This window comes from Monodon monoceros, unplaced genomic scaffold (genome assembly GCF_005190385.1).
Source record: "Monodon monoceros isolate NGI ecotype Baffin Bay Population unplaced genomic scaffold, NGI_Narwhal_1 Super_Scaffold_3, whole genome shotgun sequence".
NCBI lineage: Eukaryota > Metazoa > Chordata > Mammalia > Artiodactyla > Monodontidae > Monodon > Monodon monoceros.
Genome location: NW_021703780.1, coordinates 182,356 through 209,958, shown reverse-complemented (window position 1 = coordinate 209,958; position 27,603 = coordinate 182,356). Strand labels below are relative to the sequence as shown.

Sequence of the window (27,603 nt, the reverse complement as noted above, 5' to 3'; positions counted from 1 at the left end):
AAACGGACAGTATTAAATATGCTGGCAAGAGTGCAGAGCAACAGGAGCCCTCATGCATTGCTGGTGGGCATGTACAATGGTTTAGTCACTCTGGAAGACAGTTTGGCAAATGCAAATCAAAACCACAATGAAATATCACCTCACACCTGTTAGAATGCCTGTTATCAAAATCACAAAAGATTACAAGTGTTGGCAAGGATGTGCAGAATGGGAACCCTTGTATATTGTTGGTGGCTATGTAAGTTGGCACAGCCATTATGGAAAACAGTATGGAGGTTCCTCAAAAATTAAACATAGAACTACCATATGATCCAGCAATCCCACTCCTGGGTATTTACCCTAGAGAAATAAAAACTTAGGTTCACACAAAAACCTGTCCATGAATGTATACAGCAGCTCTATCCATAATTGCTAAAACTTGGAAATAATCAGAGAACCTGGAGCCAGCTCCAAACCCCTGAGCCTTGAGCCAGGGACTCTCTGCCAAGCAACCCCAGGAAGGAAAGCCATATGAATAGAGGAGAAATCCCCCAAGGATGACTCTGCCAATCAGGAGGAGCCAATGGCCAGAGCAAATCTGTGCGGAGACGCTGGGAGAATCTGTGCTGAGGACGAGATCCCATTAGACCATCCTCTCTCTCTCTCTCTCTCTCTCTCTCTCTCTCTCTCTCTCTCTCTCTCTCTCTCTCTCTCTCTCTCTCTCTCTGTCTCTCTCTCTCTCTCCTCTTTCTTTTGGCTGCGCCGCCTGGCATGCAGGATCTTAGTTCCCCTGAACAGGGATTGAACCTGTGCCCACTGCAGTGGAAGCGCAGAGTCTTAACCACTGGACCACCAGGGAAGTCCTAGACCATCTCCCTCTTAAATGGGGAGTTTATCCTATCTACATGGGATTTATTTATAGTAATTTGTGTTTCCTTTTTTTCTAAATTTTTAGTATTTTCTCCTTTATATTTTGATCAATTAAGTGTTTTTAAATTCCGATTTTTCTTTACTATTTTGGGAGTTATGCACGCGTCTTTTCCCATTGCGGGGGTAATACCTTTGAAATTTTACCCTTTATACACAGACTGTTGTTGTTTGTTTTGTTTTGTTTCCAGCATTATTAATATAAAATTGTCATATAAAATTGTATAAAAGTTTAAGGTGTATAACACATAGTGTTAGCTAACACCTCCACCAGATCACATAATTACCATTTCTTTTTTGTGGTGAGAACATTTCATATCTACTCTCTTAGCAAGTTTCAAGTATATAATACAGTATTATTAACAAAATCACCATGCTGATCCCCAGAACTTATTCCTCTTACATAGCTGGAAGTTTGTATCCTTTGACCAACATCCGTCCATTTCCCACACACACACCCCAGCCCCTCGTAACCACAATTCTACTCTCTGTTTCTATGAGTTCATATTTTTTAGATTCCACATATAAGTGGAATCATACAGTATTTCTCTTTCTCTGACTTATTTCACTGAGGATCACATTTCCCTGATGATTAGTGATGTTGAGCATCTTTTCATGTACCAGTTGACCATTTGTATGTCTTCTTTAGGAAAATGTCTATTCAGTTCCCCTGCCCATTTTTAAAATCAAATTGTTTTTGCTTGTTTGTTTGTTTTGTTATTAAGTTGTATGAGTTCTTTATATATTTTGGACATTAATCCCTTATCAGATACATGCTTTGCAAATATTTTCTCCCATTCCATAGGTGGTTGCCTTTTCATTCTGTTGATCGTTTCTTTTGCTGTGCAGAAGATTTTTAGTTTGATGTAGTCCCACTTGTTAATTTTTACTTTTGTTGCTTGTGCTTTAGGTGTCACATCCAAAAAATCATTGCAAAGACAAGTTTCCCTATGTTTTCTAGGAGTTTTACAATTTCAGGTCTTATGCTTGTCTTTAATCCATTTCAAGTTAATTTTTGTGTATCATGTAATGTAAAGGTCCAAATTCATTCTTCAGCATGTGGCTATTCAGTTTTCCCAGCACCATTTATTAAAGAGACTATCCTTTCCCTATTGAGTATTCTTGGCTCTCTTGTCATTTATCAGTTGGCCATATATGTGAGAGTTTACTTCTGGGCTCTTGATTCTTTTCCATTGATTTATGTGTCTATTTTTATGCGAGTGCCATACTATTTTGATCACTACAAAGGTAGTGTAGTTTGAAATCAGGAAGTGTGAGGCCTCCAGCTTTGTTATTCTTTCTCAGGATTGCTTTGGCTATTCAGGGTCTTTTGTGGTTCCATATGAATAGTCATATTTTCCATCAGCGTTTACCAAATAGTTCATTCTTTCTGCTACTGTTTTGAGATGCTCCCTTTGTCATATATTAAATTTCCATTTATATCTGTGTCTGTTTCTGGACTCTATATTCTGATTGACATAATCATCTATACCTGCATTCAGACCATGCTTTTAATTACAATAGCTTTAAAATATCTTTTAACACTTTGTAGAGCAAGGAACTTTGATTCTCAATTAGTTGCACTAAGCTAGTGTCTGAGCATTGCTTAGTGGATTTGTGGGCCTCCACCTTGCAGAGTAAACAAATGTTTATTGAATGGATGGACAGATAGATGTATGGAAGAGGCTTTCAGAAACAATTCTGTTTATAAATTGAAATCTGTGTTACTTTTACTTACTTTTTATTTAGAAATAATTTCAAACTTTCAGAAATGCTGCAAGAATAGGTGTATATATATAGGTATATATATATATATATACCCTTAATGGGTATATATATACCCTTTATCCAGATTCACTCATTTTTAAGATTTTGCTGTTTTTGCTTTATCATTCTCTCTTTCTTCTATATATACTTTTTTATTACTTATTTTCAACTTGAGAATAGGTTGTAGATATCATGTCCCTTTATCTCTTAATACTTCATTGTGTATTTCCTATGAATAAAGATATTTGCTTATATAACCAAAGTGCAGCTATGAAATCCAGAAAATTTAACAGTGCTAGAATACATTATCTAACACATTTATACAATAAACTTACCTAATTGGTAGTCAATATTCCAGTTGTATCCATCAGTGCTGTATTTTGTAGCATTTCCTCTCTCTGTTTCAGGGTCTAGTCATGGATCTAGTAGTCCTGCTTCTTTGAAACCTGTTTCCTTGAATTTGGAACACTAGCAGATACTAATTTTGATCACCAGATCAAGAGTTTTTTTTCTGGTTTTTTCCTCCGTGTAGTTATTATTTTTCTCCTTGCAGCTAATAAGCAGTGTATAGGGAGATACTCTGAGAGCATGCAAACGTCCTGCTGCTCATCAGCCTGCCGCCCACCTTACAGCATCTAAATCCATCAGTACTGTGATGGTCTGTGACTCTCCGCACTTTGACATTGGAACCTAGCTGATCAAGTATTAACAATTTACTTTTTTGAAAGGTATAATGTTATCTCTTCTTGGGACTAAGGTAATGGGCATAACATATAATCATTTCTAATCAGATCATGACAGTCCAAAGTAATACATGCAGGTACTGCTAAAATCTTTTATTCTCCATTCTCTTTACAGGCATCAATGGCTATGTTTTTGATAGCTTGCAACTGTCGGTTTGTTTGCATGAGGTGGCATACTGGTACATTCTAAGTATTGGAGCACAGACTGACTTCCTGTCTGTCTTTTTCTCTGGATATACCTTCAAACACAAAATGGTCTATGAAGACACACTTACCCTATTCCCCTTCTCAGGAGAAACTGTCTTCATGTCAATGGAAAACCCAGGTTAGTTATTTATATTATTCTTTTACTAACAGTGGTGTTTGCTTCACTAGCCATTCACATGTTCTTTTGCCCACCAGCTTACATTTTGGTAGATACTAAATGGTTCAAGTGATTTTGGTAATTACAAGGCATTTTAAAGACAACACCACATCAAGTATTTAAGTTAAAAGTCTTTGTTCTAAAAAGTGCTTTTACTTGCCATAGGCCAAAAGTTTAAGTGTGTTTACTAAACTGTAGTGGTGAATATACATTTATACATGCAGTTAACACACAGGGACTAAACGTGTTTCCGTGTGCCTTGTGAACATTGGTATTGCTGGGAAGTACATCATTATCTCCTTTTGCACACATAACATCAAACCACTGTGCAGCCTTCTGGACGAATGTGGCTGTCAGCTTCTCACCCTCTCTCTCCCTCCATAACTACCGCAAGGCTTTTTGTTTTTTTTAACATCTTTATTGGGGTATAATTGCTTTACAATGGTGTGTTAGTTTCTGCTTTATAACAAAGTGAATCAGTTATACATATACATATGTTCCCATATCTCTTCCCTCTTGCGTCTCCCTCCCTCCCACCCTCCCTATCCCACTCCTCTAGGTGGTCACAAAGCACCGGGCTATCTCCCTGTGCTATGCGGCTGCTTCCCACTAGGTATCTGTTTTACGTTTGGTAGTGTATATATGTCCATGCCACTCTCTCGCTTTGTCACAGCTCACCCTTCTCCCTCCCCATATCCTCAAGTCCGTTCTCTAGTAGGTCTGTGTCTTTATTCCTGTCTTACCCCTAGGTTCTTCATGACATTTTTTTTCTTAAATTCCATATATATGTGTTAGCATACGGTATTTGTCTCTCTCTTTCTTACTTCACTCTGTATGACAGACTCTAGGTCTATCCACCACATTACAAATAGCTCAATTTCGTTTCTTTTTATGGCTGACTAATATTCCATTGTATATATGTGCCACATCTTCTTTATCCATTCATCCGATGATGGACACTTAGGTTGTTTCCATCTCCTGGCTATTGTAAAGAGAGCTGCAATGAACATTTTGGTACATGACTCTTTTAGAATTATGGTTTTCTCAGGGTATATGCCCAGTAGTGGGATTTCTGGGTCGTATGGTAGTTCTATTTGTAGTTTTTTAAGGAACCTCCATACTGTTCTCCATAGTGGCTGTACCGATTCACATTCCCACCAGCAGTGCAAGAGTGTTCCCTTTTCTCCATACCCTCTCCAGCATTTATTGTTTCTAGATTTTTTGATGATGGCCATTCTGACTGGTGTGAGATGATATCTCATTGCTTTTGAGAGCACCAGCCCAGTGTACAGGAGGAACAGAGGCCCGGCCTAAATCTAAGACACTGTTGCAGCTGAGTAACAAGGGCTCCTTGTCCCTCCCACCCCCATCATCTGCAGAGGGAAGTACATAAAACTACCTACACACTGTAGTTATTCTCTTACACTTATGGCTTTTCTGGAGATAAATTCTCATGGGGAAATTTCTTGGGAATAAAAACCAATCTCAGCATATAAAAATATAGATTCACCTTCATACCCAGAAATTTATCTTACTTCATGAAATGCAGTTTTGTAAGAAGTGAGTGAAGAACCTGACAAAACTCCAATAACACCTCTGAAAGTATCTTGTTTATTCGTGTTTATATCTTTGTTATCTGTTTTCCAGCTAAGTTGTAAGGTCTCTAAGGACAGGGACCTTGTTATCTTGCTCATCACTGAATCCCAAATGTTTACAGTGCCTGGCCTATAGTAGACGCTTAATAAACGTTTTTTCGATGAATGAATGAATTAAATACCTGCAAAAATATTATAAAACAGTATGCATAATATGGTTGTAATTGTCGAAACCAAAGAAAGAAAGTGTGTGTGTGTGTGTGTGTGTGTGTGTGTGTCTGTGTGTAGTCAGAGAAAGATATTTAAAATATCAATATTTTGAGAAGCTTTTAAACTACTTTGGTGATCACTTAAATTCTAAAGACAAATTAAAACTCTGCTTTATGTGTCTTGAGGGAAAAGTCTGATCCCTTTTATTTGTCCTTTTGTGTCTGGCTTATTTCACTTGGCATAATTTTCGCTCAGCCAGAGTCATCCACGTTGTGATATGTGTCAGTGCATCATTCTTTTTTTTAAAATTTTATTTATTTATTTTTTAAAATTTATTTATTTTCGGCTGCATTGGGTCTTTCATTGCTGCGTGCGGGCTTTCTCTAGTTGCAGCGAACGGGGACTACTCTTCGTTGCGGTGTGCGGGGTTCTCATTGCGGTGGCTTCTCTTGTTGCAGAGCATGGGCTCCAGGTGCGCGGGCTTCAGTAGTTGTGGCACAAGGGCTTAGTTGCTCTGCGGCATGTGGGGTCTTCCCGGACCAGGGCTCAAACCCGTGTCCCCGGCATTGGCAGGTGGATTCTTAACCACTGCACCGCCAGGGAATTCCCTATCAGTACATCATTCTTGCAGCTCACTTTACACCCTGCTTTAACCGCATATCACCACAAAAAGATGATAATTATGTGATGTGATAAAGGCACATAGCTACCACTATGATGGTAATCCATGTTGCAGTATATAAATGTATCAAATCAATACACTGTAAAGGTTAAACTTACACAGTGGTATCTATCAATTATATCTCAATAAAAAAAGAAACTAGTGAGCAGGTTGGTCACCTGTTTCTGTAAATAACGTTTTGCTGGAACATATACACAAAAGATATACAATTAATTGTTGTATATTGACCTTGTATCTTGCAGCCTTGCTAAATTCACTGTAAGACCTGGCAATTATTTTATAGAGTCCCATAAGATTTTCTTGTACACAATCAAATTGTTGCAAATATTGACAGTTTCAGCTTTTCCTTTCCAACACTTATGCCTTTTATTTCTTTTTTTCTGTGCCTTAATTTTGAATAAAACTGGTAAGAGCAGGGAAAAACCCCACATATCAGAAGTTTTGATGAGTCATTTTTGTTATCAATTATATTAAAATATTAGAAATTTTTTCTAATATCCATTGTGACTTCTTTTATTCATAATTATTAAAACTGGTTTACTAAATTCCTAAACATATGGATATTTTCTAGTTTTCTGTTGCTCATTTCATATTTTTACTTCACTGTGGTCATATAACATACTCTACATGATTTCAGTTCTTTGAAGTGTGGTGAGACTTGCTTTATGCCCAGCATATGGTTTACTTTGGCTAATGGCCCGTTGGAACTTAAGATGAATGTGTCTTTGCAGTTGTTAGGTGAACTGTTCCATGTATGTCAAGTTGCTTTATCATTTTGTTAAAATCCTTCTAAGTTTACTGATGTTTTGTCTGCTTCTTACAGTTACTGAGAGAACTATGCTAAGAGCTCTACCTGTAATTGTTGGGTTTGTTGTTTCAAAATAAATGAGGCAAAATAAAATCAGGTGCTTACAAATTTAAGATTGTTATGTATTCTTGTTAAATTAACCATGTTATCATTGTGAAATGTCCTTCTTTTTCTGAAGTAGTACTTGTTGCCATAATATCTGCTTTTTCTGAAATTTATGTGCCTCAGTCACCTTTATTTTGGTTAATGTTTGTGTGGTATATACTTTTTCCATTCTGGTACTTTCAACCTATCTATGCGCTTACATTTATAGTGTATCTCCTTAACATTTCTTATAGTGCACGTCTGCTGGTTAATTAATTTTATCAGGTTTTGCTTGTCTAAAAAGTCTTCATTTCTCCTGAAATTGTGAATAATATTTGCACTGTGTACATACCAATGAAAATAGCTCTTGGACAAATCTAGAACAGAATGAAGAAGTATCAGAAACACTGTGGAGCACAAAGATGAGGATGGCCAAATAGAAGAGCGTATCAAAAATTTGACTTGTGTCATTCTGTCCCTCAGTCTAAAGCAGCTTGGTGCCAAAGGGGATCCCCTCTAAGGGATTTCTTCCCATGGGGAAAGGACAACAGGAGAACTGTAACACCTCTTGTCACCACCAGGAACACCAGCAGCCTTCACCACCTGATGGACCTGCTCAGAGTCCAAGCCACTGGACTCCCCCCAGAGGAGGAGCTGCATCCTCCCCTCAGGGCTTAGGCCTCCCCCAGCACCCACCATCTTCAGGGCTTGAGTTGCTGGTGTGCTTGCAACTCAGAGCCTGAGGACCCCATCATCCCTGGGGCCCATGTTGCTGCTCTACCTTGCCCCTCCAAGCACCAAGAGACACCATTGCACCCCACCCACCAGGACCTGAGCTGATGTGGCCTGCCCTAAGAGAATGTGGACCCCAGCTTCATTGGCGATCTGTGCATGCCTGTGCCTTTGAAACTGGCACCACTACAGCAGATGTGCTCACACTCCAAGCTCAGGAACCATGAACTACACTGTCACTCTGAGCACCTGCACCCCAAACACTGGCACCACCATCAATGCATGTACATCTCTGTCCCAGAACCCAGCACTGCCATCAAGGCCTGTGTGCTCACATGCCAGACACAGCACCAAGAAGAATCCCCTCAGCTAGGACCTCAGTCTGTGGGTGAAAAGATGATCAAGAGGACCCCAGCATCCTTTGCCATCTAGGAGGCCAACAACCCTCACCACTACTTCCATCACAGACACTCACAGCCTTGACCATCAAGGACCCTCCACAGTCTTCACTGACATTGACCTCAACTGACAGAACTGCATGGAGACTATGCTGTTGTGCCCTCCCTGGAACTGGAGCTGCTGAACTGCAGAAGAAAGAAAGAGAGAAAGAGGGAGGGAGGCAGGAAGGGAGGAAGAAAGGAAAGAAAGAAAGGAAGAAAGGAAGGAAGGAAGGAACCCAGAAATCCTGGAGCTAAAGAATATAATGAACGAAATGAAAAATGCAATAGAGAGCTTCAACAACATACTTGATTAAGCAGAAGAAACAATCTCAAAGATAAATCTTTTGAAATTATCCAGTCAAGAGGAGAATAAAAAGGAATGAAGAAAGCCTACAGGATTTATGGAATACCATTAAATTTTTCCAGAGAAGACATACAAGTGACCAACAGGTATATGAAAATGTTCTCAACATCACTAATCATCAGGGAAATGCAAATCAAAACCACAGTGAGATATCAGCTCAGACCTGTCAAAATGGCTATTATCAAAAAAATCACATGATAATAAGTGTTGGCAAAGATGTGGAGAAAGGGGAATCCTTGGGACTTGCCTGGTGGTCCAGTGGTTAAGACTCCATGCTCCCAATGCAGGGGGCCTGGGTTCAATCCCTGGTCAGGGAACTAGATCCTGCATGCCACAACTAAGATCCCACATGTTGCAACTAAAGATCCTGCATGCCACAACTAAAGATCCCGCATGTCACAATGAAGATCCTGTGTGCCACAACTAAGACCCAGCACAGCCAAATACATAAATAAATATTTTTTTAAAAAGAAAGAAAGAAAGAAAAGGGCATCCTTGTGCATTGTTGGTGGGAATATAAATTGGTGCAGCCACTATGGAGAACAGTATGGAGGTTCCTCAAAAAATTAAAAATAGAACTACCATATGGTCCAGCAATCCCACTTCTGGTATACATACAAGGGAAATGAAATCAGGATCTTGAAGAGATATCTGCACTCCCATGTTTATTGCAACATTATTCACAATAGCCAAAACATGGAAACAACCTAAGTGTCCATTGATGAATGAATGGAAGAGTAGAAAGACCCTGAGCTCACCTGCTCTCACAGGCACACCAAATCACAACTATTTTCAGAACAACCATCAGTGGAAAAGACTGGAACCTACCAGAAAAGATTGTCTACAACTAAAGATATAAAGAAGGAACCACAATAAGATGGGTAGGAGGGGCATCATCATGATATAGACAAATCCCATACCCCTGGGTGGACAATTCACAAACGGGAGGATAAGTACCATTGCAGAGGTTCTCCCCAATGAGAGAGGGGTCTGACCCCATGTTGGGCTCCATAGCCTGTGGGTCATATACTGGGAAAACGAGCCCCCAGAGCATTTGGCTTTGAAAACCAGCAGGGCTCACTCTCGAGAGTCCCAGAGAGCTGTGGGAAGTAGAAACTGTACTCTTCAAGGGCGCACACAAACTCTCACATGCTCCGGGATCCAGGGCAGAAGCAGTAATAGGAGCCTGGGTCAGAGCTACCTGCTGATCTGGAGAGTCTCCCAGAGAGGTAGGAGGCAACTGCAGCTCACTCTGGGGACACAGACACTGGTGGCAGCCATTTGGGGAGCTGATTCTACCAGGAGGGCACTGGTGCTGGTAAGCACCATTGTGAAATCCTCCCTCTAGTTTATAAGCCTCAGGACCCATCCCTGCCTGTAGGCAAAAGTGCTGAGACACCTCATGCCAAGCAACTAACTGGGCATGGGCACAGCCCCACCCACCAACAGACAGGCTGCCTTAAGACCCCCTGAGCCCACAGCTGCCCCTGGACATGGCCCTGTCCACCAGAGGGCACGGGATCTGCCCCACAAACCAGTGTGCAGGCACCAGACCCGGGACCCCCAGCGACCTCCAGCCAGAGACCCTGGGACCCAGCTTCACCCACCAGTGGGCAGGCACCAGCCCCAGAATCCCCTGGACTCTGGCCCTGTCCTCCAGTGAGCCTGCTCTAGCCTTGGGACCAGCTTCACCCACCAACAGGTGTCACTCTTTGTCACTATTTGCTATCACTATTTGCAGATGACACGACACTATACATAGAAAATCCTAAAGATACCACCAAAAAACTACTAAAGCTCATCAATTAATTCAGTAAAGTTGTAGGGTCCAAAAATAATATACAGAAAATCTGTTGCATTTCTATACACTAACAACAAACTATCAGAAAGGGAAATTAAGGAAACAATCCCATTTACAATCACATAATAAAGGATAAAATACCTAGGAATAAACCCGCTTAAGGAGGCAAAAGACCTGTACTCAGAAATCTATAAGATGCTGATGAAAGAAATCAAAGATGACACAAACAGATGGAAAGATATACCATGTTCTTGGATTAGAAGAATCAATATTGTCAAAATGACTATACTACCCAAGGCAATCTACAGATCCAATGCAATCCCTATCAAATTACCAATAGCATTTTTCACAGAACTAGAACAAAAAATTTTTAAATCTATATGTAAACACAAAAGATAATGAATAGCCAAAACAAAAAACAGAAATATAGATCAATGGAACACGATAGAGAGCCCAGAAATAAACCCACACACTTCTGGTCAATCTACAACAAAGGGTGCAAGAATATACAATGGAGAAAAGACTGTCCCTTCAATAAGTAGAGCTGGGAAAACTGGACAGATACATGTAAGAGAATGATATTAGAAATTCTCTAAGACCATATACGAAAATAAACTCAAAATAAATTAAAGACCTAAATGTGAGACCAGATACGATAAAACTCCTAGAAAAAAAACATAGATGAGACACTCTATGACATAAATAGTAGCAATATTTTTTTGGATCTGTCTCTTAAAGGAGATAAAAGCAAAAATAAACAAATGGGACCTAATTAAACTTAAAGCTTTTGCACAGCAAAGGAAACCATCGACAAAACAAAAACAAAAAGACCACCTACTGGGACTTCCCTGGTGGTCCAGTGGTTAAGAATCCGCCTTCCAATGCAGGGGATGTGGGTTCGATCCCTGGTCAGGGAACTAAGATCCCACATGCCACGGGGCAACTAAGCCCATGTGCGCTCTAGAGCCCATGCGCCACAACTAGAGAGAAGCCCGCCTGCCACAACAAAAGATCCCACATGCTGAAACTAAGACCCAATGCAGCCAAATAAATAAATATTTTTTTAAAAAGACAACTTACTGAATGGGAGAAAATATTTGCAAATGATATGACCAACAAGGGGTTAATATCCAAAATATGTAAACAGCTCACACAACTCAACATCAAAAAAACAAACAACCCAATTTAAAGAATGGTCAGAAAGCCTGAATAGACATTTTTCCAAGGAAGACTTACAGATGGCTGAGAGGCACATGAAAAGGTGCTCACCATCATTAATCATCAGAGGAATGCAAATCAAAACCACAATGAGATATCACCTCACACTTGTCAGAATGGCCATCATCAAAAAGACAACAAATAGCAAATGTTGGCAAGGAAGTGGAAAAATGAAAGGCTAACACAATATTGGTGGGAATGCAAATTGGTGCAGCCACCATGGAAAACAGTATGCAGAGTTCTCAAAGAACTAAAAATAGAACTACTGTATGACCCAGCAATTCCACTTCTGGGTATATATCCAAAAAAAAAAAAAGAAAACTCTAATTGAAAAAAAAGATGTGTACCCCAATGTTCATAACAGCATTATTTACAATTGCCAACCTAAGTGTCCATCAACAGATGGATATATATATATATATATATATATATATATATATATATATACATATACACAATGGAATATATATATATATATGTAAAAAGATATATAGCCCTTTGCAGCAACATGGATGGACTTGGAGGGTATTATGCTAAGTGAAATATGTGAGACAGAGAAAGACAAATACTGTATGATATCACTTATATGTGGAATCTAAAAAATATGACAAACTAGTGAAGATAACAAAAAAGCAGCAGACTCACAGATATAGAGAACAAACTAGTGGTTACCAGTGGAGAGAGGGAAGGGGGGAGGGGCACGATAGGGAAAGGGGATTAAGAGGTACAAACTACTATGTATAAAATAAATAAGCTACAAGGATATATACTATGACACAGGGAATATAGCCAATATTTTGTAATAATGATAAATGGAGGGCATTATGCTAAGTGAAATAAGCCAGACCAAGACAAATATTGTATGGAATCACTACTATGGGAAATCTTTTTGTAAAAAAGAAAAAGTAGAACTCACAGAAACAGATAGTAGAATGGTGATTATATCATGTTTTGTAATCTTTTTTTCCCCTCACTTAATAATGTATTTGATGTTTTTCTATATCACTAAATATAGATGAACATCATCATTTTAAAAAATTGGTTAATATTCCATGCTAGGGATATTGCATATGCTAGGGATATTGCACTATCATTAAAGAGCTCTTGCCTAATGAAGCCTGAGGTGTGCTCCTACCCACTTGTGATCAGCTGGGCTCTGTCTCTCTAGGTTACTTTGATAGGAACTAGCTCCAGGATTGAATATCAGCCTAAAAAATTAATTAGTTCATTGAAAGCCCCAGTTATATCACTGAGGTTGGAGGCAGGTCCGTATAGTTGTAGTGCTGACCAAATCTCAAACTTGGCCAGGCGTCTTATGCCTGTTTCGGAAGTTGGAGTGGGAGATTGGCAGCTGAGGTGTCTCCAAGGGAAATATAAGTTAATTTTCTTTGCATCTGTGGTTATATCTCCTTCCTTATTTCAAATTTTATATGTGTGGAATTTCTTATTTTTATTTGGTTATTTATTTTATTGAGTTTTAATCAGAATCAACTCTTCTTTAAGCTCTTGGATTGAAATTTATTAATTAATTACTATAATGTTTTAATTTATTTTTATTCACACATGTAATACAAAAATATGTTCTCATTAAATATGTTCTCATTAAAAATTCAACCAGTACAGATATAACTAAAGTTCCTCTTGATCACTATTCCCAATCCCAGGCCCTTCTCAGAGTATGGCGGATGTCATTCTAGACCTGTTTATGGAGTTTCATTTCCCCTTTTCTCACCCAATTACTGTCTTCCTCAGGAAAAGGAAGTACTAGATTTATCTAAGTTATAACAGTGGAATTTTTAAAGTGAAAAACCTTATTTAAATTACTCATTTCAGCTCCAGTCCTGGTCTACTCTGACCCAACATGGTTTTATACCATCAAAAATATGCTTTAAATATCATGAAATTGGGTTTTTGTATCCCATGTCTTCGTATTTCTTAATATACTCCTTTATTTTGGTAGAAGACATTCTCTAATCACTTCCTGAGAATGGCTGAATTAGAGGTAGATATTCTGAATCCTTGTATATTAGAAAATCTCTTTATTCTCATTTCCCATTCGAGTGATTATCTGGCTGCACATAGATTGCAGTGTGCATTAATTCCAGAATGTTTGACCACAGGAACCTTTTCCATGGGCATCCCATTGTCTCATAGGGCTCTGTGGAAATATACTTTGAGAAAAGTTTTCTCTTTGAGGAAAAGCTGTATTCAGTTAAGATTTTGCTTGCAAATATTGTGGCTTGATGAGACTGTTCAGGTACCTGATGGATAGCTTAGTAAAGGTGTATTTGTTTTCATTTATGTTTATGCATATACTTTACCACCATGAAATTCTTTTACTCAGATAATCCTGTTCATAGTAGAAATTAATATTGCTAGAACTGTGGTGGGATTTTATGTTATTTGTATCCTAAACCTAAGTCCTGCTCCCTTGTCACCAAAGAGTTCTGTGTGACTAGTAAGACTCTCCACTATTGTGTATAATTACATTTCTCCATTTTTATCCATATATATATATATTCATTTTAAATCACAGCCCTTTCTTGTGGTCACAAACAGATATACCACAACAGCAGCAATGCAAAACCACTTTTACTACCATTGTTGTACTACTGTTCCATGTGTCAGGGACTTAACCTAACAACCTGCAATATAATGGTACTGAGTAGTATTTTTTCATTTATCTGGGAATAGAAGAGAACCTCTAACACAGATCTTGCTTGGGACCTGGGTTATGAGTAACCAGAGTCTTATTCTTCCTCATCTCCAGGTCTGTGGGTTCTGGGGTGCCACAACTCAGACTTTCGGAACAGAGGCATGACAGCCTTACTGAAGGTTTATAGTTGTGACAGGAACACTGGTGATTATTATGAGGACACATATGAAGATATTCCAACCTTCTTGCTGAATGAAAACAATGTCATTGAACCCAGAAGCTTCTCCCAGAATTCAAGGCACCCTAGCACTAGGCAAATGCAATTCAAAGCCACCACAACTCCAGAAAATGATGTAGAGAAGACTGACCCTCAGTTTGGAGAGAGAATGCAGCTGCTTAAAGAACAAAGTGTCTCCTCTAGTGATTTGTTGGTGCTCTTGGGACAGAATCCTACTCCACATGGATTATCCTTATCTGATCTCCAAGAAGCCAGAAATAAGGCTAATGATCATTTACCTAGAGCAATAGAAAGAAACAAGCGCCCGTCTGAAGTGGTACATCTCACACCAGAGCTCCATCACAGTGGGAAAAGAGTATCTACGCCTGAGCCAGAGCTGCCGTTAAGATTGAATGAGAATTTGGGGACAACTATAACAGTAGAGTTGAAGAAACTTGATTTTAAAATTTCTAGTTCATCGAACAACCTAATGACTCCACCAACAATTCCATCAGACAAGTTGTCAGCAGGTACTGAAAAGACAGGTTCCTTAGGACCCCCAAATATGCCAGTTAATTTTAGTAGTCAATTAGGTGCCATTGTATTTGGCAAAAATTCATCTCACTTTATTGGGTCTGGTGTACCTTTGGGCTTGAGTAAAGAAGATAATGATTCCAAGTCATTAGAAGCAGTTTTAACAAATAGTCAAGAAAGTTCACTGGGAGAAAATGTATTATCAGTGGAGAGTGATAGGTTATTTAAAGAGGAAAGAGTTCGTGGACCTGCTTCATTGACCAAAGATGATGCTTTATTTCAAGTTAATATCTCTTTAGTAAAGACAAACAAGGCACCAGTTAACTCAACAACTAATACAAAGACTCACATTGATGACCCAGCATTATTAATTGAGAATAGTACATCAGCTTGGCAAGATATTATGTTAGAAAGTAATACTGAGTTTCAAGAAGTAACTTCCTTAATTCATAATGAAATGTTTATGGACAAAAATACTACAGCTTTGGGACTAAATCATGTGTCAAATAAAACTACTTCGTCAAAAAATATGGAAATGCTCCACCAAAACAAAGAAGGCTCTGTGCCACTAGATGCGGAATATCCAGATACATCGTTCTTCAAGACTCTGTTCTTGCCAGATTCAACAAATTGGATAAAAAGGACCCATGGCAAGAACTCCCTAAGTTCTGGGCAAAGGCCCAATCCAAAGCAATTAACATCTTCGGAATCAGAAAAATCTGTGAAAGATCAGAATTTCTTGTCAGAGAAGAATAAGGTGGTAGTAGGAGAGGATGAATTTAGCAAGGGCACAGGTCTTAAAGCGATGATTTTTCCAAATAGCAAGAACGTATTTCTTACTAACTTGGCTAATGTCCAAGAAAATGATACACAGAATCAAGAAAAAAAGTCTCAGGAAGTGATAGAAAGGAAAGAAAAATTAATCCAAGAGAATGTAGTTTTGCCTCAGGTGTATACAGTGACTGGAACTAAGAATTTTCTGAAGAACCTTTTTTCACTAAGCACTAAGCAAAATGTAGAAGGTTTAGATGAGGAGACATATTCTCCAGTACTTCAAGACACCAGGTCATTGAATGGCTCAGCAAAAAGAGCAGGGATTCACATGGCCCATTTCTCAAAAATAACGGAGGAAGCAAACTTGGAAGACTTGGGAAATCAAACAAAGAAAATGCTAGATAAATATCCAAGCACCACAAATATGTCTCCTATTCCAAGTCAGCAGAAGGCTATACCTCAACGTGATAAGCAGGATTTGAAGCAATTCAGACTCCCACTGGAAGAAATAAAGTTTGAAAGGGGGGTAATTTTGAATGACACCTCAACTCAGTGGTCCAAAAACATGAAATATTTGACCCAGGGCACCGTCACACAGATAGAGTACAACAGGAAGGAGAAAAGGGCCATTATTCAGTCATTCTTATCAGATTGTTCTATGAGGAGTCATGACATTCAAACAAATGGCTCTGCATTACCCATTGCACAGGTATCAGTATTCCCATCAATTAGACCTACAGATGTGACCAAGATTCCATCCCAAGACAACTCTTCTCATCCTCCAGCATCCGCCTGTAGTTATAGCTTTGTGGAAAGGAGTTCTGGGGTCCAAGAAAGCAGTCATTTCTTACAAGGAGCCAAGAGAAATAACCTTTCTTTAGCCTTCCTAACCTTGGAAGTGATTGGAGGTCAAAGAAATATCAGCGCCCTAGGGAAACGGGCCACAAACTTACTCATGTACAAGAAACTTGAGAACACTGTTCTCTTGAAACCAGGATTGCCTGAAGCATCTGGCAAAGTTGTTCATCAGGAAGACTTTTTCCATACAAAAACTAGCAATGGTTCTCCTGCCCACCTGGATCTCAGGGAAGAGATATTCCTTCAGAAAACACAGGGACTTGTTAAATTGAATAAAGTAAATAGACCTGGAAAAGTGCCCTTTCTGAAATGGGCAACAGAAAGCTCTGAAAATACTCCCCCCAAGCTGCTGGGTCCCCTTGCTTGGGATAACCAATATGCTACCCTGATACCAAGAGAAGAGAAATCCCTAGAGAAGTCACAAAAACACAGAGCTTTTAAGACAAAAGACATCATTTTGCCCCTGGACCCTTGTGAAAACAATCATTCAATAGCAGCAATAAATGAAGTACAAGATAAGACCCAAAGAGAAGCCACCTGGGTAAAGCAAGGAGGGGCTGGAAGGTTGTGGTCTCAAAATCTACCAGTCTTGAAACGCCATCAAAGGGAAATAACCCTTACTACTTTTCAGCCAGAGGAAGACAAAATTGACTATGATGATACTTTCTCACTTGATACGAAGAGAGAAGATTTTGACATTTATGATGAGGGTGAAAATCAGGACCCCCGCAGCTTTCAAAAGAGAACGCGACACTATTTTATTGCTGCAGTGGAGCGGCTCTGGGATTATGGGATGAATAGATCCCCCCATGCACTAAGAAACAGGTATGGGTACATTGATTATTCCTTTGTCCTACTGTTGTGACCTTTGATTTTACCAGGTGCTGAAACAATAGGAAAGGCACAACCAGCAGTGAGACTCCAAAGACTGAGGAAACTGAGAACCAGATGGCAAAGTCTAGATGAAGCTGAGGAGCAAGTGGGAGATTAGGTGATGACACTAACAATGAGAGTTACGGGATGGTAAACCCAGATGGCATGAAACTCACTCTGGTGGGATGGTGAAGAAGAGGCGTCTACAAAAGGGTAGGGGGGTCAAAAGCAGCCATGGGGAGCAGGAAGAAAGTCAGCCTCACCTATCAGCCCTATGAGCTGCAGGGTAAGGTTTAGTCTCCTGAGAGAGCCCTGATAGAGGCAGGAGGAAGCAGTGAAGTGTGTGGTAAAGAGATTGAGGATGCAGGGAAAGTTGTTTTCCATAGTACTGGGGATCCAGAGGGCAAAGTGGGAGGATTTGATTGTTAGGGGAGCAGAGGGAGGTTGGGCAGGGGAGAGAAAGCACAGAGACATTTGGAAGATAAACATAAGGAGAGTCAATCAGTCAACCAATATTTATTGAGCACCTATTATATGCCAGACACTTGCATAGACACTGGAGTGCAGCAAAGTAGGAGCCTACATTCTACTTGGGAGAGCAAGGGACAATAAATTAGTAGAAAACTAAATAGGGGAATCTTGGTGCCGTTCAAAAGGTAGACTTGAATAATATGGTAGAGTGACGGGGGTGTTACTTTAGCTGTAATGGTCAGAGAAATTCTCTTTGTGGAGTTGAGACCTAAATGATGATAAGAGGTCAGCTAACAGAGGTCTGAGAGAAGACATTTCCGGCAGAGGGGACAGGAAATGCAAAGGCCCTGAGAATGAAACAAGTTTAGCATGTTTGAGGAACAAAAAAGGACCAACATGAATGTAGTACAGTAAGGAAGTGTGTGCAGGGGTAGGGAGATGAGTTGGCAGAGATGAGCAGTGGTCAGATAATATAGGACCTAGAGGAAGGGTAGATGCTATCCCTCTTCATTAGTCATTGTCACTTCCCAGCCTTGCTTTCTACCTCAAATGAGCCCTTATTGCTGCACAGCAACCATAGAATATTTCCTGCTCTCCTGGACCTCTATCTTACATTTTCTGCTTTTTCCCTAAGTCTCCAACACGTTTTGCCCATTCTCCAACACCCCTTCTCACTCCTAGCTGATGCTTTGCACTGAACTCCACAGACTTCCAACACCACATTTACTGACATCTGTACCAATATACTGTCCAGTTTTGCACTCGATCCCATGTTTTCTCCCTTCATAAAAAACGTTGCTTCAGCAAGTCCCTTGTTCTCTCTTACATCATCAGTTTCTCACTCTCCACCAGATTAGTCTCACCAGCATCGATCAAGCTATTGATTAGAACAGGGTAGTGGTGGTGAAAATCAAAAGGAATGTAAGGATGTTGATTATAAGTTAAAGATAAGCAGAGAGGGCTTGCTGTTAAGATTTGAGTATGGAGAGGAATGGTGAGAGAAGACTCAAAGAAGATTTTCGGGTTTTGTCCTGAGCAACTAGGTGGATGATAGTGACATTTAATGAGATGTGGAAGGCTTGAAGCAGAACAGATTTTTTTGAGGAAACACTCAAGGGTCTGTTTTGTACATATTTAATTTGAGATGCCTATTAGAGATCCAAGTTGAGTTTTTTAAAAATTTCTTTTAATTTTTTTTGGCTGCATTGGGTCTTAGTTGCAGCACGCAGGATCTTCATTGAGGCATGCAGGATCTTTTCATTGCAGCGCATGGGCTCTTCGTTGTGGCATGCGGGCTTCTCTCTAGTTGTGGCATGCTGGCTCCAGGGCACGTGGGCTCTGTAGTTTGTGGCACATGGGGTCTCTAGTTGAGGCTTGCGAGCTCAGTAGTTGTGGCACATGGGCTTAGTTGCCCCATGGCATGTGGGATCTTAGTTCCCCGACCAGGGATCAAACCCATGTCCCCTGCATTGGAAGGTGGATTCTTTACCACTGGACCACCAGGGAAGTCCCCAAGTTGAGATGTTGAGTAGGCAGTTAGATATATGAGTCTGGAATCCAAGGAAGAAGTCTGTGCTAAAGATATAAATTTAGGAGTTACGAGCTTATTAATAGCATTCAAATAAGACTTGATGGGATGATATGGGAGTAAAAGTAGATGTAAACCGTGCCCACTTTACACTAGGTCCCCAAAGGGCTACATCCTCAAAGTAATGGTAAACCAGTTAACTTGCACTTCATTGACTTACAGCCCAGTTTTTTGTCATCTGTGTTGTCCATGAAATCTCTATTCTTGATCAAAATTTAAGCATGTCTTGGATTGGCAGTGCCTGCAGACATCTGGCTGAAGAATACATAAAACCTCTCTAGTATAAGAAACCAACATTCTAGGCCTCAAGTTATTTTCACAAATATTCCAGATACAACTTCTAGCACACAAAGATACTGGGTATGAAATAAAACAAGAAAAATAAGCAAGAAACCACAACTAAGGAGTCCACATGCCGCAACTAAGGAGCCGGCGAACTGCAACTAAGACCCAGTGCAACCAAATAAATAAATAAATATTTTTTTAAAATCTAAGTACTCAGTTAAGTAGAAAGGAAACTTTAAAGCAAGAGGTTTGTAGAGATAAGGAGGAAATGTTATAATAATAAAACAGTCAATTCAATAGGCAGCCATACATTCCTAAATTACTATGAACATAATAATATAGTTTTAAAATACATAAAGCAAAACTTGACAGACTTAAATAGAGAAATAGATAAATTCTCAATCATTATCATCACTTCTATTCAATACTGTACTGAACACTCAAGCAGTAAACACATATAAAAGGTATAAAGGTTGAAAAGAAAGAAATAAAACTGTCCTTGAGTACGGATGATATGATTTTATACATATAAAAAATGTTTACAAATAAGTGATTAGAATTAACTAGGAAGGTTAGCAGGTTTGTAGAATTGAAAATCAATATACAAAATCTATTATATATCGATATAGTAGCAGCAGACAGGTAGAAAATGAAATTAAAAGAACATGTCATTTACAATGGAATGAAATAGTAACAAGTACGTAGAAATAAGTATGACAAAAATTTGTCAAGACCTCTATGGAAAAACCTATGGAAATTTATTGGGAAACTTTAAAGAAGACCTAAGTAGATGCCAAGATATACCATGTACATGTACTGGAAAATACGATACTATGAAAATGTAAACTATCCCCAAACCGATCTATAGATTCGGCACAACCTATGTGAAAATCTCAACAAGTATTTTCTCTTGCAGAACTCAACAAGCCTGATTTTAAAGTTACTAAGAAAATGCAAAGCACCAAGAATAGCCAAGACCCTCTTGAGGAAAAGGAACAAGATAGGAGGAATTGCTGTATAACATATTGAGACTTATTTTAAAGCTATAGTAATGTGATAATTGGCTTAGGAGTAAACAAATAGGTCAGTGAAAGAGAACAGAAAATCCAAAACTAGAGTCACACATTTATAGGCATTTGATTTATGGAAAAGGTGTCACAGAAGAGCAGTTTTCAATAAATGTGCTGAAATGTTTTGATATCCATATGGAAATACATTAAACTGGATCCCTAACTCGCACTATACACAAAAATCCACTAACAGTGGGTTACAAGTCTAAACATAAATATAAAACCTTAAATCTCTTAGAAAGAAAAAAAGTAAAAGAATATCTTAATAACTTCAGGGTAGGAAAAGAAAGAGAATTGATATCAAGATACAAAAAGCACTAACCATGAAGAATTTTTAAATAAATTTCACTACATTAAAATTATGACTTTATGCTCATCCAAAGATAACAAAAAGAGAATGAAAAAATAGCCACAGAAGGGAAGATGTTTGCAGCACAAAAGGCCAACGAAGACATATCAAGAATATATAGAGGGGCTTCCCTGGTGGTGCAGTGGTTGAGAGTCCGCCTGCCGATGCAGGGGACACGGGTTCGTGCCCTGGTCTGGGAAGATCCCACATGCCGCGGAGCGGCTAGGCCCGTGAGCCATGGCCGCTGAGCCTGCGTGTCCGGAGCCTGTGCTCCGCAATGGGAGAGGCCACAACAGTGAGAGGCCCGCGTACCGCAAAAAATTAAAAAAAAAAAGAATATATAGAGTACTCCTTTGAATCAATAAGAAAAAAAGGCTGACTATCCAATAGAAAAATTGGTACAAAAAGAAGAAAACAAACTTGGATAGGCAATTCCACAAGAGGAAATCCAAATGGCTACTACCCATAAGAAATTAACCTCATTATTAATCAGGGAAATGCAAAATAAAACCACAGAGACACTGCTATGCAACCACTAGAATGGCCAAAAATGTAAAAACACAGTCAATGTCAAGTGTTTGTGAAGATTTGGAGCAAATGGAACTCTCATACATTGCTGATGAAAATGGAAAATGGTGCAGTTCCACTCCTAGATATGTGCCCAGCAGAAATTCATACGAAGGTTCATAGCAGGGCTATGTATAAGCACCAAAAATTACTCAAATGCACATGATTGCGTTATATTCACACAATGGAATACTATACAACAATAGGAATGAACAAACTATAGCTACACACAACAACATAGACGAATCACAACCATAATGCTGAGTAAAAAATATCACAAACAAAAGAATGTATGCAGTATGGTTTCATTTGCATACTTCAAAAATAGGCAAAACTAAGCTATATTCTTTAGGTATGTATACATAAGTGGTACAGTTATGAACAAAATCAAATAAATAGTTATAAACATCAGAATGGGGGTTACACTTAGTGGGAAGGGAGAGGATGTGATTGAAAAGGCAGATAACAGTGAGTCTTCTGGGCTGCTGGCAAAGTTCTTGATCTTAGTGGTGGTTGCATTTTTTGTATCAAAAGCATTTATGTTTTATGCACTTTATTGTATAGTTTTAGTTCACAGTTTTAACAGAATTTTTAAAAAGCAAAGAAAAGTGGTCCAAGGACTGAACACTGAGGCTCTCATTATTTAGAGTATGTTTATAAACCCTACATCCATTCAACGTTCAACACCTACTATTTGAGCACCTACTATGTGGCAGGCACTTATTCCAGCTGCTGGGAGTACAACAGTGGACAAAACAGACAAATCCCCCTGCTTTCATGGATCTTATATACTAGAGAAGCCTGGAGAGAGTATGTCAAGGAGGATGGAGTGGTTAACTATGCAAAATGTTGCTTAGATGTTGAGTAAGATGAGGACATAAAATTGACTATTGGCTTTGATAAGCCACTTGCATGATTTTGTTACCACCTAAATATAGATGATCTTCATCTAGACCTCTTTTGTGAACTGCCAGTCTCCATGTATTTCCCAATATAATTCCCATAGATACCCCATGTGTCCAAAACTGTATACAGCAACCTACCCTTCTAGGGTTCTCCATCTCAGTGAACTGCATCACCATCCATCCATTTGCCCAAATCAGAAACCGGGAGGTTATATCTAATCCCTCTTTCTCCCTCCCTTCTCCATTACATTTCCAATTCATCATCAATTCTACCAAATGTATCTCAAATACAGGGAACACAACAATGTGAGGCATTTCTACCCACCTGGTCCATGAGGATATTGCTTTTCCTCTGCTTTTTTTCTCCAGAGCTGAGAATGGAGGTGTCCCTCAGTTCAAAAAGGTGGTATTTGAGGAATATGCTGATGGCTCCTTTACTCAGCCCTTATACCGCGGAGAACTAAATGAACATTTGGGACTCTTGGGACCATATATAAGAGCAGAAGTCGAAGACAACATCATGGTAAGTTGAGGACAATAAAATTACAAGAAAATTAATCCCGTGTGTGTGTTTTAGATTTCTGATTCTAAAAATAATGGCCATAAAAAAGAATGAAATAATGCCATTTGTAGCAACATGGATGGACCTAGACATTGTCATACTGAGTGAAGTCAGACAGAGAAAGAGAAATATCATAAGATATTGCTTATATATGGAATCTTTAAAAAGGGTACAAATGAATTTATTTACAAAACAAATAGAGTCACAGTTGTAGAAAACAAAACTTATGGTTACCAAGGGGGAAGGAGGGAGGGAGGGATACATTGGGAAATCAGGATTGACATATACACACTACTATATATAAAATAGATAACTAGTAAGAACCTGCTGTATAGCACGGGGAACTCCACTCAATACTCTGTAATGACCTATATGGGAAAAGAATCTAAAAAAGAGTGGATAGGGCTTCCCTGGTGGCGCAGTGGTTGAGAGTCCGCCTGCTGATGCAGGGCACATGGGTTCGTGCCCCGGTATGGGAAGATCCCACATGCCGCGGAGTGGCTGGGCCCGTGAGCCATGGCCACTGAGCCTGCGCGTCGGGAGCCTGTACTCCGCAACAGGAGAGGCCACAACAGTGAGAGGCCCGCGTACTGAAAAAAAAAAAAAAAGAGTGGATACATGTATATGTATAACTGATTCACTTTGCTGTACACCTGAAATGAACACAACATTGTAAATCAACTATACTCCAATAATTTTTTTAAATAAAAATAATGTATTCTCACTTTTGAAAAAGTTTAAAGTATAGAAAATAAGGAAGTTGAAAAATAATACCATAATTATCATTTTGCTGTCTGTTCTTATGTTTTTCCTATGTATTCTCTTTATGTATTCAAAATTACACAATGGATCATCCTTCTTTTTTAAATAAATATGTCATAAACATTTCTTATGTCATTAAAAACACTTCCTACATATATTTTTTTATTATTATTATTTTTTATTTTTTTTTGCGGTACACGGGCCTCTCACTGTTATGGCCTCTCCCGATGCGGAGTACAGGCTCCGGACGCGCAGGCTCAGCGGCCATGGCTCACGGGCCCAGCCGCTCCGCAGCATGTGGGATCTTCCCGGACCAGGGCACGAACCCGTGTCCCCTGCATCGGCAGGCAGACTCTCAACCACTGCGCCACCAGGGAAGCCCCCTACATATATATTTTTTAACATCTTTATTGGAGTATAATTGCTTTACAATGGTGTGTTAGTTTCTGCTTTACAACAAAATGAATCAGTTATATATATACATATGTTCCCATATCTCTTCCCTCTTGCATCTCCCTCCCTCCCACCCTCCCTATGCCACCCCTCCAGGCGGTCACAAAGCACCGAGCTGATCTCCCTGTGCTATGCAGCTGCTTCCCACTGGCTATCTACCTTACGTTTGGTAATGTATATATGTCCATGCCTCTCTCTTGCTTTATCACAGCTTACCCTTCCCCCTCCCCATATCCTCAAGTCCATTCTTTAGTAGGTCTGTGTCTTTATTCCTGTCTTACCCCTAGGTTCTTCATGACATTTTTTTTCTTAAATTCCATATATATGTGTTAGCATACGGTATTTGTCTCTCTCTTTCTGACTTACTTCACTCTGTATGACAGACTCTAGGTCTATCCACCTCATTACAAATAGCTCAATTTCATTTCTTTTTATAGCTGACTAATATTCCATTGTATATATGTGCCACATCTTCTTTATCCATTCATCCGATGATGGACACTTAGGTTGTTTCTATCTCTGGGCTATTGTAAATAGAGCTGCAATGAACATTTTGGTACATGACTCTTTTAGAATTATGGTTTTCTCAGGGTATATGCCCAGTAGTGGGATTGCTGGGTCATATGGTAGTTCTATTTGTAGTTTTTTAAGGAACCTCCATACTGTTCTCCATAGTGGCTGTATCAATTTACATTCCCACCAGCAGTGCAAGAGGGTTCTCTTTTCTCCACACCCTCTCCAGCATTTATTGTTTCTAGAATTTTTGATGATGGCCATTCTGACTGGTGTGAGATGATATCTCATTGTAGTTTTGATTTGCATTTCTCTAATGATTAGTGATGTTGAGCATTCTTTCATGTGTTTGCTGGCAGTCTGTATATCTTCTTTGGAGAAATGTCTATTTAGGTCTTCTGCCCATTTTTGGATTGGGTTGTTTGTTTTTTTGTTATTAAGCTGCATGAGCTGCTTATAAATTTTGGAGAATAATCCTTTGTCAGTTGCTTCATTTGCAAATATTTTCTCCCATTCTGAGGGTTGTCTTTTGGTCTTGTTTATGGTTTCCTTTGCTGTGCAAAAGCTTTGAAGTTTCATTAGGTCCCATTTGTTTATTTTTGTTTTTATTTCCATTTCTCTAGGAGGTGGGTCAGAAAGGATATTGCTGTGATTTATGTCATAGAGTATTCTGCCTATATTTTCCTCTAAGATTTTGATAGTTTCTGGCCTTACATTTAGGTCTTTAATCCATTTTGAGCTTATTTTTGTGTATGGTGTTAGGGAGTGATCTAATCTCATGCTTTTACATGTACCTGTCCAGTTTTCCCAGCACCACTTATTGAAGAGGCTGTCCTTTCCCCACTATATATTCCTGCCTCCTTTATCAAAGATAAGGTGACCATATGTGCGTGGGTTTATCTCTGGGCTTCCTATCCTGTTCCATTGATCTATCTTTCTGTTTTTGTGCCAGTACCATACTGTCTTGATTACTGTAGCTTTGTAGTATAGTCTGAAGTCAGGGAGTCTGATTCCTCCAGCTCTGTTTTTCTTTCTCAAGATTGCCTTGGCTATTTGGGGTCTTTTGTGTTTCCATACAAATTCTGAAATTTTTTGTTCTAGTTCTGTGAAAAATGCCATTGGTAGTTTGATAGGGATTGCACTGAATCTGTAGATTGCTTTGGGTAGTAGAGTCATTTTCACAATGTTGATTCTTCCAATCCAAGAACATGGTATATCTCTCCATCTATTTGTATCATCTTTAATTTCTTTCATGAGTGTCTTATAGTTTTCTGCATACAGGTCTTTTGTCTCCTTAGGTAGGTTTATTCCTAGATATTTTATTCTTTTTGTTGCAGTGGTAAATGGGAGTGTTTTCTTGATTTCACTTTCAGATTTTTCATCATTAGTGTATAGGAATGCCAGAGATTTCTGTGCAATAATTTTGTATCCTGCTACTTTATCAAATTCATTGATTAGATCTAGTAGTTTTCTGGTACCATCTTTAGGATTCTCTATGTATAGTGTCATGTCATCTGCAAACAGTGACAGCTTTACTTCTTCTTTTCCGGTTTGGATTCCTTTTATTTCCTTTTCTTCTCTGATTGCTGTGGCTAAAACTTCCAAAAATATGTTGAATAATAGTGGTGAGAGTGGGCAACCTTGTCTTGTTCCTGATCTTAGTGGAAATGCTTTCAGTTTTTCACCATTGAGGACGATGTTGGCTGTGGGTTTGTCATATATGGCTTTTATTACGTTGAGGAAAGTTCCCTCTATGCCTACTTTCTACAGCTTTTTTATCATAAATGGGTATTGAATTTTGTCGAAAGCTTTCTCTGCATCTATTGAGATGATCATATGGTTTTTCTCCTTCAATTTGTTAATATGGTGTGTCACGTTGATTGATTTGCATATATTGAAGAATCCTTGCATTCCTGGAATAAACACCACTTGATCCTGGTGTATGATCCTTTTAATGTGCTGTTGGATTCTGTTTGCTAGTATTTTGTTGAGGATTTTTGCATCTATGTTCATCAGTGATATTGGCCTGTAGTTTTCTTTCTTTGTGACATCTTTGTCTGGTTTTGGTATCAGGGTGATGGTGGCCTCGTAGAATGAGTTGGGGAGTGTTCCTCCCTCTGCTATATTTTGGAAGAGTTTGAGAAGGATAGGTGTTAGCTCTTCTCTAAATGTTTGATAGAATTCGCCTGTGAAGCCATCTGGTCCTGGGCTTTTGTTTGTTGGAAGATTTTTAATCACAGTTTCAATTTCAGTGCTTGTGATTGGTCTGTTCATATTTTCTATTTCTTCCTGATTCAGTCTTGGCAGGTTGTGCATTTCTAAGAATTTGTCCATTTCTTCCAGGTTGTCCATTTTATTGGCATAGAGTTGCTTGTAGTAATCTCTCATGATCTTTTGTATTTCTGCAGTGTCAGTTGTTACTTCTCCTTTTTCATTTCTAATTCTGTTGATT

At 39.1% G+C, this 27,603-nt stretch overlaps 1 protein-coding gene across 1 annotated transcript in view; it reads left to right on the top strand.

Moving 5' to 3' along the window:
* The window catches only part of F8 (coagulation factor VIII), a 123,394-nt gene that overhangs the window by 48,352 nt on the left and 47,439 nt on the right, over positions 1-27,603 (top strand). The window contains exons 13-15 of the mRNA XM_029243906.1: positions 3,532-3,741; positions 14,485-17,578; positions 23,231-23,384. Of these exons, the coding sequence (XP_029099739.1) occupies positions 3,532-3,741; positions 14,485-17,578; positions 23,231-23,384 (3,458 nt within the window). The remainder of the gene's footprint in view (positions 1-3,531; positions 3,742-14,484; positions 17,579-23,230; positions 23,385-27,603) is intronic.